Source organism: Paramacrobiotus metropolitanus, unplaced genomic scaffold (assembly GCF_019649055.1).
Source record: "Paramacrobiotus metropolitanus isolate TYO unplaced genomic scaffold, Prichtersi_v1.0 Parri_scaffold0000113, whole genome shotgun sequence".
In the NCBI taxonomy this organism is placed as follows: Eukaryota; Metazoa; Tardigrada; class Eutardigrada; order Parachela; family Macrobiotidae; genus Paramacrobiotus; species Paramacrobiotus metropolitanus.
The window spans coordinates 122,383-134,551 of record NW_026570333.1 but is presented as its reverse complement, the minus strand read 5'-3'; the positions used below and the strand labels follow the sequence as shown (position 1 = coordinate 134,551).

Below are 12,169 nucleotides of genomic sequence, written 5' to 3'. Positions count from 1 at the left end.
ACTCCGAAAACATTTTATTAAAGCGTTGTATTAGTACTCGAATATCGTGTAAGTTTTACTGTACGTATAAGTATGCCATCTCTTAACGAATACAGCATGGGAATACGATCTCTGTTCGGGGAACATTTAGCGATACCGTAGAGAAAAAGCATGTGTTTCTTCTTTCCAGGAAGCAGAATGGGAATGATGTTTTTTGGCTGTTATTGATTCAATTGTTGTACCATGAAGTTAAGCACATTGAACTGATCAAAGTAAATCATACTATCGCGAAATGATTCCTACACCTTGACCCCAAAATCGGTTTCACGCGCGATGCACGCGTAGGTCATGACATTTGATTGCTGAGGTATGGCGAATTAAATTCGTCAAAAAAACCCATGCATCCTAAGTTCTCGCTGCCATATACATTTTGCTATGAAAGTGTACATTTTGCTTGTTAGTTTACAATATGTTATGAAAAACACATGCTTCGAATTATAAAGTAACTGCGAGAGACAGTTTGGAACCAAATTTTCAGGAGTTGCTTTACCATGAATCTAAAGAAAACTTTCTCAGCAGTCAGAAAGAAACAAAATTACCATGACGCTTGAAGCTGTCTTAATTTGCTTTACAATTATTGATTGTGATTACGTGAATGGAGGCTTCATGATTTAATCCAGGTTAGTCAATTGCAACACCACCCGACAACAGTTGCAGTGATTGTTACTTGGATAACCTAAACGAGCTTCCAGATACACGACACAGCCACCACCCGGAGAGAGGCAACACCATGATAACATATCATCTGTCACATTTGCGTCACTTCAACCTAGAAACCAGTTTCCCTCGGGTCCGGTTCGTCCGGATGACTTCGTTGTGACGACGGGCCGTTTGGTTACGTGGCCCGGCGTTTGAGAAGATTGCAACCGCACTGAAGCGCCCACCAAGGCGACGAACCAGTGGCGTGACCGGCTTTTAGCGGGCTTCTTAACAGGTTGTCCAGGGCGGTTCAGAATCCAGGTCCGGCCGGTGACATGGTTGTACGTGTTGGGTACGAAGCGTCTTCCGCGGTCCGTCCTCCGCGTTTCGCCTTCCAGCGTCGAATTAACCACCTTGGACGCGTGGATGGCGTCCCCGCTAACACCACCGGGAATTCGGGATGCGGATGCTGCAGAGATAACGAGAAGGATGGCGATAAGCGACCACAATACGAGCATGACCATGATGGTAATAGAATGTCAAAAAACAATGCAAACAAGTGCTGGGCAGTGTGCGTAAACGGCAGTTCCCGTGAACGGACACGAACTGGGTACCTACTATCATGTACCTGACTATTTTCCTTAATATCATCGTTTTGTGGTAAATAAACGTTATAATACGCCGTACATCGCAATTTATATATCGGTAGCAGGAACTGCTTGGCGGTTGTTTTACCGGGATTTTCTCCAGTTGCCATTAAGTATCCAGCATAATCAGAACCCGAAGATAATGAGCAGATGGGGCACTGCTTAATTTTCTAACAGCTGTTTACGGCGCCGCGGATCCAGGGTGGTTTTTGCCGGTGCTGCGTTGCTGCAACGTGTAATCATGCCCAATAACCCGTGTGTAATATGCTTAATAATAAATCCTTAAATAACGGAGGTCATTTTGGCTAACGATAATCATAAATAATTGATGGTAACAGCACCAATCCAGCTGGATTTGCCGCGGCGCAATACAATCGGGTATACCTTCAGCAAATATGTCGAAAATGCCAGCGTATTTTTCCTTTTCCTTGTGCCACAGTAGCCGGCAATTAAATCCAGTATTGTGCGCCGATATATTTTCGAACCAGCACTAGTTACTAGTAACTACGAGTACTAATTAGCAAGGTTACCGTATTCCTGGAAACAGGCTGGCGAGGATTAAGGACAGATATACAACCCACTCTATCATCAGCAGCAATTTCGGGTTGTCAGACATGCCATTGAGTTTTCTTCGTGTCCTTAAATACGCTATAAAAACTCGAATATTAAAGCACATTATTATGTACGATAGCTGCGACAAAGGTCACGGTTATCAGAATTAACTACAGTGTGAAAACGTGGATGATTCATAATGTAGGTGCTATTTTTTGTAACGTTATTAAGAGCCCGTGCGATGCACTCCGTAATTTTGTGCAAGGAATGCAATAGCAGATGATGATAATAATGCTCGTAGTACACCGGTTGTAAAGTGCGCCTGGGGTGATCGCTGCGGTGCATAATAATCCCTTTCTTACAGCGTGTAGTTGTACGTTCATATTCTTCTGGTATGCAGACGAATACACTAATTTAAAGGGTTTCGACTGCGGTTAACGACGTCTATTGCACTTTTGATAAATGTATTTTACACAACTTCACCGCTGTACAAACAGGCACGTAATACAGGCATTCATAAAACAATTCGAAAGCTAATTAAGCTATTACAGGTAAGGCAGTAACTGGAAAATTACAAAAGCAGTAAAACAAACAGAAAAAAATAAAAGGAATTTAGTGAACATTAGCCATGACAGCATACTTTACTACAATACAATACACAAAAAGCATGCAAGATCGCACAATCTGAGTAAACTCCATTTACAGTCGTATGACAGTTATTGCACGACGTAGACGACATTTTTCTGTGTGATCGGTTCGCGGCAGTACGGGCATTCCTCCATGTTCTCCGAGCAGGCCTGGCACACGCAGATGTGGTTACAGGGGATGAAGAGGATGCGGATATCCTCATCCGAGCACACCTACACACATTCACATTGCCATGTACAAACAGAAAAGTCGCTGCTTCGTTTTAACGCATATAATAAGATTGTATGTCCGGTGCTTCGATTCCAAACCAACTTGCATCTCATAAAATCAAACCAAAAAAAGTATAAAATTGTCTAGACCATCCAAAAAATTTTCCAGTAGCCTGGTAAGATATCTCCATTAAAAAGGATCTGGCTACGGTAGTGCGCACTAGTTTTACTACGTACTGATCATCACATTACACGACATACAATGCATTTGCCCCGGTCATCATCATCCGCCACTGGCTTGTTCCCCGCCGTATCCGGTTCCTCGATGCGATCGCTCTGCGCCGTGTTTCTCCCCGATGCCGCCGGTTTCCCATGTTTTCGAGGATCGGCGCATGGCTGACATTGCAACTACACGAGCAAAATATATATTATAATGTATCGTTACCCGCGATTGGTTAAACGCTAAATCGTAAACTGAATCAACATCCGTTTTCCTTCAGAGAAAGATAATTTTCGCTCCAAATAGTAGATGACAGTACAATAAACTACCCAGTTTTGAACGAACTGGCCTCACCTGTCGCCCGTTAATCTCGATGGTCCCCAGGTCGAGTAACTGCCGGTTCATTTCCGGATCTTCGAAGGTGATCTTGGCGTAGGCATTCTTCGTGCTCGGAGAGGAATAATCCGCTTGGAAGAACAGGTCTTTTACCTGCATTTATCATAGAATGTCTGATTATAAAAAAGAACACACGAGGAAAAAATACCGAACTTCATACTCACTCGTCCGTACTTTTCCGATACCAGCCGTGAGAAGTCGTCTTCCTGCATAAACGACGACAGACCGCGGACGAACAATGCGTACTCGAGATTCTTCAGGGCTTTCTTCTGCTGCACCGTCTGCAAGGCAAAAACTATGGCTAAAGCAAAATCAAAACAGCATTATAAATTCTTCTCTAATATGGAGATTCAATTTATCCCAACGTGTTCACACTCCAGAAAGCATGAAAGTTAGAAATTTTTTTCAAAATACTTAATCTTCAATCTAAACAGTAAACATTCCAGTATAAACGGTTCAAATAACTACAAAATGCAATTCATGTTATTTATTTGGAAGATATTTAAATTTTCTGATGGCGAACACCTCGCCAGATTCATAAAGGAATACAGTAACGCAAATAAAGCAATCCAAAAACAGCAAAATAAATCAACACGCGCAAAACAAATCATTCTTTACGGCCTTTTTAAGCAGAGTAAATCGATTATAGTCTACGCCGATCAGTAAAATAAATGCAGATTAATTTAAGGGGAAGCTAGTTGTCTTGATGCTTTTTTACCGACCCGATCGAACGGTTCCACCTGCACCGAGTACACCCACACCCCGCTCCCGTCCGGCGCGCCCGGCATGTGGATGGCGTGCACTTTGCGGCTGCAGATGCGCTGCACCGCGTCCGCCCCGGCGAACTCCATCACGGCGAAGCCGCGGCATTCGCGTGTCTGGCGGTTGCGGGCGATACGGATGGTCTGGATGGCGGAGACGGGCGTGCAGAACTGCACAAAGTACCCGTACAGATGGTGCTCTTTGGCGTGCGGCGGCAGCTTCTTCACCATCAACGTCCTGCTTAAACAACAACACCGACAACTTCACTTTGCAACGTCAACGAAGACAAGCGCGGGCAGATCACCCACGTGGTGATTAGTTGCGGATGGGGGAAATGGGCACCGCTGCTGGATGGATAGTTCGGGAGGTTCTGGGCGGGTTTCCGTCCGAACGCGGCTTCGTGTAGCGTCACGTTCATATTCAGCGCTTTCAGTCTACCGGTAAAACACCATACAGCTCGGATTAATTACTCGGATGAACAAAAACATGCCATGCAAAGAATAATTTTAGACAACCGCACAAAGAGCTCCGTGTTTTTGTTACTGTCAAAAAACTGGATCCATAAGAATATACAATAAGTACGTCAGCACCGTCCAGATTTCTACATGGCGTTACCTTTCTTCCGCTTGCTGTTTGATGGTATCCATAATCTGTGCGGCATTTTGCTGGAAACACACACATCATCACACAGTCTGCGAGGCGGTCGATCATCACAGAGAGCGTTTCTTACGAGGAGGTTGGCGTACGCCGTCAGCGTAATGGGATTGCTGCACACCGTCAACGTGGCCAGCACCTCCGCGCCCAGCTGATCGGTGGCCGTGAAGAACTGCGCCACGGCGTCGGGTCGGCCTGTGCCTAGCACTGCAAGGACGAAATACCACAACGCACTGAACTCCTCGTTCGTGGAATGATTCTCAGAAATTAACAGTTAATAAGCGGTTAAAAAATCACGAAAGCTATACGAGAAGAAAACCATTTCTACCATCATATTTTAATTACGTGATTACCTACCTGATTACCTCTCTTTTTAACGCTAATAAATCTAATCTACGGTAGAACGAAATGCAAAAAATCGAGCCGATAGAAAAAGTTTGATTTGCTCTGTAATATGATTTTTCTTGCCTGCGGTGTCCAGAAGCTGTTTGGCCAGTACACGCGCGCCCCCTAACGCCGGATCCTGCTGCAGCATACCGGGGGCCGGCGCCACCACACTGTTCACGAACACCCGCGACGGCAACGGCCCGGGCACCGCTCCCGGGGCGCGCATTCGCGAAGCTTTCGGAGCCTGTGCAATGCATCCGTAAATGCTCAGTCACGCTGCAAAAAAATTAATTTCGGCGGGTGGTACCCACCTTGACACGAGGCGCTGCTGGGGGACCGCGAGGAGCTGGGGGAAACCGCGCGGGAGCACTACCAAGACCCATTCCCGTGGGGGGACGGATACTGGGACGTGGCACATTCGGGAAGATTGTCGGCTGCAAGAAAGCGAATTTTGTACGGTAGTCTCGCTTTGGATGCTGGTTCCAGAGAATAAACTGTGCAACTCACGGGAATATCGGGCTGCCTTGGAACGGGAGCAGCTGATGACGGTCGTGTTCCAGGAGCGCCTACAATAAATTTATTTGTAGGGCTCACTGTTGCGCTGGACACGAGATAGTTAACTGAGATGCCAGACCGATGGGCTGCGCAGGATTTCCCTGAGCAACGACGGGACGCTTCTCCACAGCGTCCGCACTGTAGCATTCCGGGCAGCTGCCATCCTATAAGATAAATTCGCTGCAATTGCGACAAACTGAATTGCACTCCACGGTGCAACGTTACCGGGAAGCGAGAGTCGAAGTCTAACTGGCAGTCACGACAGTGGAACGCCAGGTTGGCCATTGATCAAGAATTGTGGGGATGGCAGCGTGGGGAACCCCGCATCAGCAATCCACACAGACCGTGAGAGACTTTAACTTAGGCTTGCAGATGCAGTTTGCACAGAGGGATCATGAAAGTTGTGCGCAGAGTGTGTCACAGACTGCAAGCAATCAGCAATATGCACAATCCGTTGACAAAAATGCACCATCAAGCTGAGAAAGCACTGCAAATGGGCCAGGCAACTCCACAGAAGACTGCTTATGACGAATCACACGGCGCATTAGAAAACTGATGGCCACATTCTGGTGCTCTCACAGCCTTAATGCGCCATTACCCGTTCCTTATCATCAGGAAAAGAATGCGATATTGTCAATTAGCTACTCGAGGATAACGTACGCTATCATTCCAATGACAGAGTACTCTGAGTACTGTAATAAACAGGAAAATATGTCTACTGAAAAATTGTCAAAAGTAATCGCTTATGGCTTATAACATCAGCATTTGGAGGGGGGACTCTAGGACTGCACATGCAGCTAGACCCTGCTAGGGAATAAATAAACAAATGCGATATTTAGCTATTAGTTTTTACGGCTTTCAGGATTATGGAAACAAAATTCACAGGACGCCATCAAAATCATGCATAAAATTGATAAAAAGCCAGCAGGATCAGAAAGGCTAAAAGCGTACTTACACCTAACTGACTTAAGTTACGAGATATACAGTACTATCTGTACAGATACAGCTGTGTTTCAGTGCGCGGTGAATGATGCAGCCGTAGCTCGTACAGTCGTACTGCATGTTTGACTGACTGTGACCGTCACTGACTGAATCAGCTGTTTTGCTTTACACACGCGTGACACGCCTACACGGCGCTGAATATCGTGTAGCTTATACCGTGAGCTTACTGACTCGTGAGCTATCGTATAGCTCAGACGCCGCGTTCACAACACCACAATGAATTAAAATTACTTAATATAATAATAACATACGTAAACCCAAGTACGCACTAGGCAGCACAGCCGAATGTTCGTTCGGTACTTCCAGTCTTGCTTAACCTAATAAATCAATAAATGCTTACGTTATAAGTTGAAACTTAATGAATAAACCAGGTACGTTCACGCAGAGGATACTTCTGCTTGAGACCCCTTAAATGCGTGAATTACCATTAATTTTGGTGCCTCCGACTGCTAACACTAACACTAGCTACTACATGTAGGCTTGTAGCTAGTGACAGGATAAGGCAGTTAAGATACGAGGCTCGTTAAGGCAAGTATTTACTAAATGAAACCGTAAGAAAAAGCGCGCCATGGCGTTTCCTTAAACAATAATTTAGCATGGCGAATGTCCGTTTTCAATTTAACTGGACTCGGAGCACGCAGCCCAATTCCGGCTGGGGATTTTGAGCCTGGTTGAAGGTTCTAAACAATATAGACGATCCGAAATCAATGTACTCGTAGAAGTGAGTATAGTGCACGAACGTCGACAGACTCGGCACTGTGAGCGGCACCGGACGTATAAACTTTGATCTTGTACAGTAATACAACATTGTTTAGTTTAGTCACTTTTCATAGTGTTTATTCGCTAGCATAAGTAAACATTCGGATAATACAGACCTTCATCGAAAACCAGGTTACCGGTATATTTAATTTTTGTATCGAAATACGAATTTCTTCCAAGAATTCCATTCTACGTGTGTAAAAATTAGCCCTTATTACAGCAGTTTTATCACAGGCGACCTGGCTAATGATAACACCATTCCGAATTGTTTGTGCCAAAGATGCGGTTGTTCCTAGAATGGATGACGCATGTCCATATTGGATGTGCATTTTATTACAGGCCGGCTGTTCGAAAGCAGTCACCGCCGGCAGTACATTCTTATCAGAACACTGCATATTCTGGGAACAGTTTGATACAACGAAGTGTATTGTACTGCACAGCGAAGTGTACTGGTTCACACAGAGATAATAATATATTATTATTTTATTCTTAGTTAGAAATTGTCATTTGTACTGAGTACGTACAGGTCCCTGGAACGAATGCTGTATAGGCTGGTTCCGGTTTAATACAAACTACTACACAGTACAATAAAAAACTGAAAATAGTACTGTACATCAGTAATTTTTAACGTTTCAGTGTTTCAACGGCGATATCAGTGTGCTTTAAGATGTATTCAAGCATATGTATTCAAATAATAGTTCCTTTAGAACCTGCAATACCTATTTAAAAGATATCAGTAATAATTAGGAAAGTAAACCTCTAGAAAAGCGAAAACAGTTCATCGAGATTGCGACTGCACTCGACTGTACCAAGAACACAGGCAGCGTTGCCCCGTTGTATTTCTAAACTGCAACGCTGCAACAAAAACTGCTTCGCACGGCTTTCTCCAGTCTGCTCCCGAATACGTTTGGCCAGATCCGAGATAAAACCACTAGTGCTTGGTCCACAGGATCCCATAGTTTCGAAAGCAAAAGGCTGTACAATGAATCGATCCCTCAACTTCTCATATTTTCCCAGTTTTCGAATCTCAGCGGCTTCCGCGGCAGCGCCAGGGTGGTCAGAAGTTTGGCCAATATATGTTGCCGCTAGCGTGTCAGCTACAGTGACATCCCATACTAAAGGTTTTCCATATTGCCAAGGATACAGGGTCATGCCATCTGGTCGTTTTCCAGTTTCCCTATCAAGTCCGGGAGGTTCCAAAATGGCGGATACTTTCGCAGATCCACACGCCCGCTGAATTATGTTGTTGAGCGCGCTGTGGCGCCGGATTCGTCCTGCACTTTTCTTACAGCAAAGGCCATGATGACCGTACCTGTCAACCATTTCGCCACAACGGCATATGTGCTCATTACATATAAAAGCACCTAAGCGTAAAGCCACAGCTACTCGTAAACTAACATCATCAAGAAGGTTTCCTAAACTGGACACAGGCAGCGCCGACAACCATGCAGAAGACTCTTTTGTAGACAGGGCCAACAAGCAAGCTTTAGCGATAACGTCGGCATTGTCCACTAAGAGACGGCGCATTTTGTCGTACATCACACCGGTCCACGCTGACTGGAAACGACGGCTCGGCATAGGCGGTGGGTCTTCTCCAAGTTTCTCCTGATAAACCTTAACCACATTTTCTCTAAGGCTTTGACCAGTATCCGGGACAATCTCACAGACCAGAGGATCCGTAGCATAACACGAAGATAGATATGCAGGCAACGCTACATCCTCCGCCCTACAAAGGCCGATTCCTCCAAGGCGATCAGGTAAAATCGCTTGTCGCCACACGGTGTCGGACATTTCTACATTCGTAATTTCTTCCGCTTTTCTCCTCACGGTATCGTCAAACAGGCGCAGTTTATCTGGACACTTCCAACACGGGGCGCACCTAAGAGTAAACAACAATCTCGGCAGCGAAAGGCTGTTCTTCAAAAGGAACAATGACTGATGCGCTGGCAACACACCGAGCAGATCAGTCAGACGTCGTATCTGACCAATCTTTCCATCTAACACTCGCCCAATCGCCAAATCAGTAAGTGGTGCACCAAGGAGGTCCAGCTGCTCCGACGAAACCAGCAGAATCTCAGGTGAAATAGAGTGAAAACTTTCAATGACTTCTTTCCACTCCGATTCAGTGCCACCAAAAACGTGCAGCTCGCATTTCGACAAATTCAACTGCAAGCCGAGTGTGCGTGCTTTTTCCAATATAGTCATGAAATCTCCCAAAACGGTATCCGGATCCCCGCCGCACGTGCCGTCATCCAAAAACCAGATGTTTAATTCGGACTGTAATTCTCTGGACAAATTAGCCGAGATCAAACAAAACAGTAACGGGCCAAGTGGATCCCCTTGCTGGATACCATGGGCAGAGGCAATAATTTGGTCTCCACAAAACAATGACGACGGTGTGCTGTATGCCGCGGAGATAAACGCATAATATTGAGGAAGAACTTCCGCCACTTTCTTCAACATCACATCTCTGCGGACCGTGTTAAAAGCGTTAGCAAAATCAAGTTTTAACACAACCTGTACTTCAGAACAGTCATCCCGTACAAATTTACGAGCAGCATGTACGGCCGCTTCTGCACCTCCACGAGTACCGTAACCGAGCTGCACGGGACGAAATAGTTCTCCTATCTCATCTTGAACGCATCGGCTGATAACTTTTCCAAATATCCGCCGCAATGTGCAACCGCAAGCTATGGGACGAATACCTCCGTTTTTCTTTAATAGAGGCGTCAACATTCCACCAAAGAACACTCTCTTGGCCGCCGCAGGGATGTTTCCGGATAGAGCTAGGTTGGCCAGTTTGGACAGGGCCGACAGTAAGGACTCCCCTGTTTCTCCAGGCACACTCACCATCTCCTTCAAATGCTGCGGGCGAAGACCATCAGGTCCCGCTGATGAGCCTGCAGGAAAAGATTTAACAGCGACAAGAATCTCATTCGGAGACACATTGTGAGCAACAGGTTGAACGTCACAGACCGTTGTATCCAGATCCGCTGGTGGATCTGGATGTTTATCACGTAACGCCTTAATAACGTCTCCCGTCAGCGAAGCAACCGTATCTTCAGACGTCAGAACTTTAACAGCACCGCTGATGTCACCATCCTGCAGTTTGGCATTCACCAGTTTGCGTAAGGTTTCATCAGTGGTCTTCTTCTTGCTGGTCTTATTACGGACAGTGTTAGGGAGAGGAGAATCTGCAGATGTGCCGCGCAAATTCGCCTTCACCGACGCAGCTAGGGAAGGTCCTCGTCCAGCTTTGGCAGGGGGAGCGTGGAGGTTGTCTAGTGGAAACAGCAACAATTTGGCCCAAGACTCTTCATCATTCTTACTGCACACGTCATTGACTGCAGCCGTGTAGGATTCTGCGCAGGCGCGCCTGGCTCCTGCTGGAATGTGACGAAGAATGGGGTGCTTTTTCCGAGCTGCAAATATACGGGTTTCGATGGTCTCAAAAACTACTGTAGGAGCGGATGATCCAGGATATTGTGGTGCTTGACGGAGATTCTTCGCTTGAGCAGTACGACAAATATCAGAGGCCCGATGTCTGCTCAATCCGTGCTTAGTCGCACACACTTTTCCACACAGATCACAAACGAAAGACATAATGACATGATACTTCACTCACAGGATTTACTTATTATTTACTTACAATATTTCATAAAAATCATGGTAGATATTAACCAACCAACAAATTAACCAAAGTAGATATTTTGAAGACCTCTGCACGTACTATGCAAAAGGAACTATTATTTGAAGACGCAAGTTTTACACTAATAAGCATATGTATTGAAGGCTGCAGATCCCGCATAATATAAGCACTTACTATTCAAACCGGTATACGACTGCACCAACTGTAAATGTCTGTAAGGCTAGTGCATACATAATTATTGTAACAGGTTAATATGTATTGGACATTGTACAGTAGTGCAGATAAATGACATTATTAACCGTTCAATGATATCACTGGAGCGCCAAGTACGTACTTTCTTTTCTTGTGTAGTGACTAGTGAGCTTACCATGTCCACGTTGCAGCCTACAGCAGTGTACAGCAGAAGGCAATTTTAATACTTATTACACATAGAATACGGATATCTGCTTTTTTCTTACACTGCATTAATGGTACGTACGATACAATAACATTTTTTACATCATTCTTTGACACGAGTTGGGCTGTTTGTGAAAAAAAATGGAGGTTGTGCCAAGAGACCGCTTGCAGATGGAATTTCTGCTAGGAAATGATGGCTGCGACCCGGATGACAGTATTCTACCTGAAAAGCACGTTATGGGCAGTGATTGCCGGTACTCCTATAAAGACAGTGATTATGTTGCACGAGGGACATTTGGGGTAGTTTATCAAGCCCGAATTATTGAACGGGGAGATTTTACCGGAGAAGAGGCCGTGGCGGTTAAAGTGGTCCATCTGCGCAAAGAGTCAGAAGTGCTATCCAGTGATAACAACTGGAAGAAATGGTGTACAAGCTTGTCCCGTAATTTCCATCGCATCAGAACAGCGAACATTACAAATTTACGTGTTGCGCGTAAATCCGTACTACGGCGCGCCACGCCACACTGTTTAAACACGTAACATGCATTTGGCTGGCTAGTGGCTTGGTACACGCCATATAATTCAATGAGAATAACAGTAACTGCCTGGCGTAAGATGGCTAAGAAACGGTCGGTGTGGTAATGGACAATCTAAC

The 12,169-nt window shown here is 45.3% G+C and overlaps 2 protein-coding genes across 4 annotated transcripts; both read right to left on the bottom strand.

The window, feature by feature from the left end:
- Nucleotides 1-2,330: 2,330 nt before the first annotated feature.
- Nucleotides 2,331-6,680, bottom strand: LOC129598047 (uncharacterized). 3 transcript variants are annotated; one of them, XM_055495791.1, is made up of 14 exons: nucleotides 6,307-6,680; nucleotides 5,934-6,132; nucleotides 5,788-5,872; nucleotides 5,661-5,719; nucleotides 5,465-5,587; nucleotides 5,235-5,397; nucleotides 4,843-4,973; nucleotides 4,728-4,777; nucleotides 4,421-4,546; nucleotides 4,073-4,349; nucleotides 3,515-3,631; nucleotides 3,309-3,443; nucleotides 2,996-3,142; nucleotides 2,331-2,737 (listed from the first exon to the last, which is right to left on the bottom strand). In XM_055495791.1, the coding sequence occupies exons 2-14, from the start codon at nucleotides 5,991-5,993 to the stop codon at nucleotides 2,594-2,596; spliced, it is 1,617 nt and encodes a 538-aa protein (XP_055351766.1). In that variant the 5' UTR covers nucleotides 5,994-6,132; nucleotides 6,307-6,680; the 3' UTR covers nucleotides 2,331-2,593. The 3 variants fall into 3 exon arrangements, with proteins under 3 accessions (XP_055351766.1, XP_055351767.1, XP_055351765.1); XM_055495792.1 differs by having other exon boundaries at nucleotides 6,369-6,680; XM_055495790.1 differs by having other exon boundaries at nucleotides 5,934-6,680.
- Nucleotides 6,681-8,228: 1,548 nt separating this feature from the next.
- Nucleotides 8,229-11,207, bottom strand: LOC129598065 (uncharacterized). Its single transcript, XM_055495810.1, has one exon. It carries the CDS (start codon nucleotides 11,070-11,072, stop codon nucleotides 8,229-8,231), a length of 2,844 nt encoding a protein of 947 aa, XP_055351785.1. The 5' UTR covers nucleotides 11,073-11,207.
- Nucleotides 11,208-12,169: the final 962 nt, after the last annotated feature.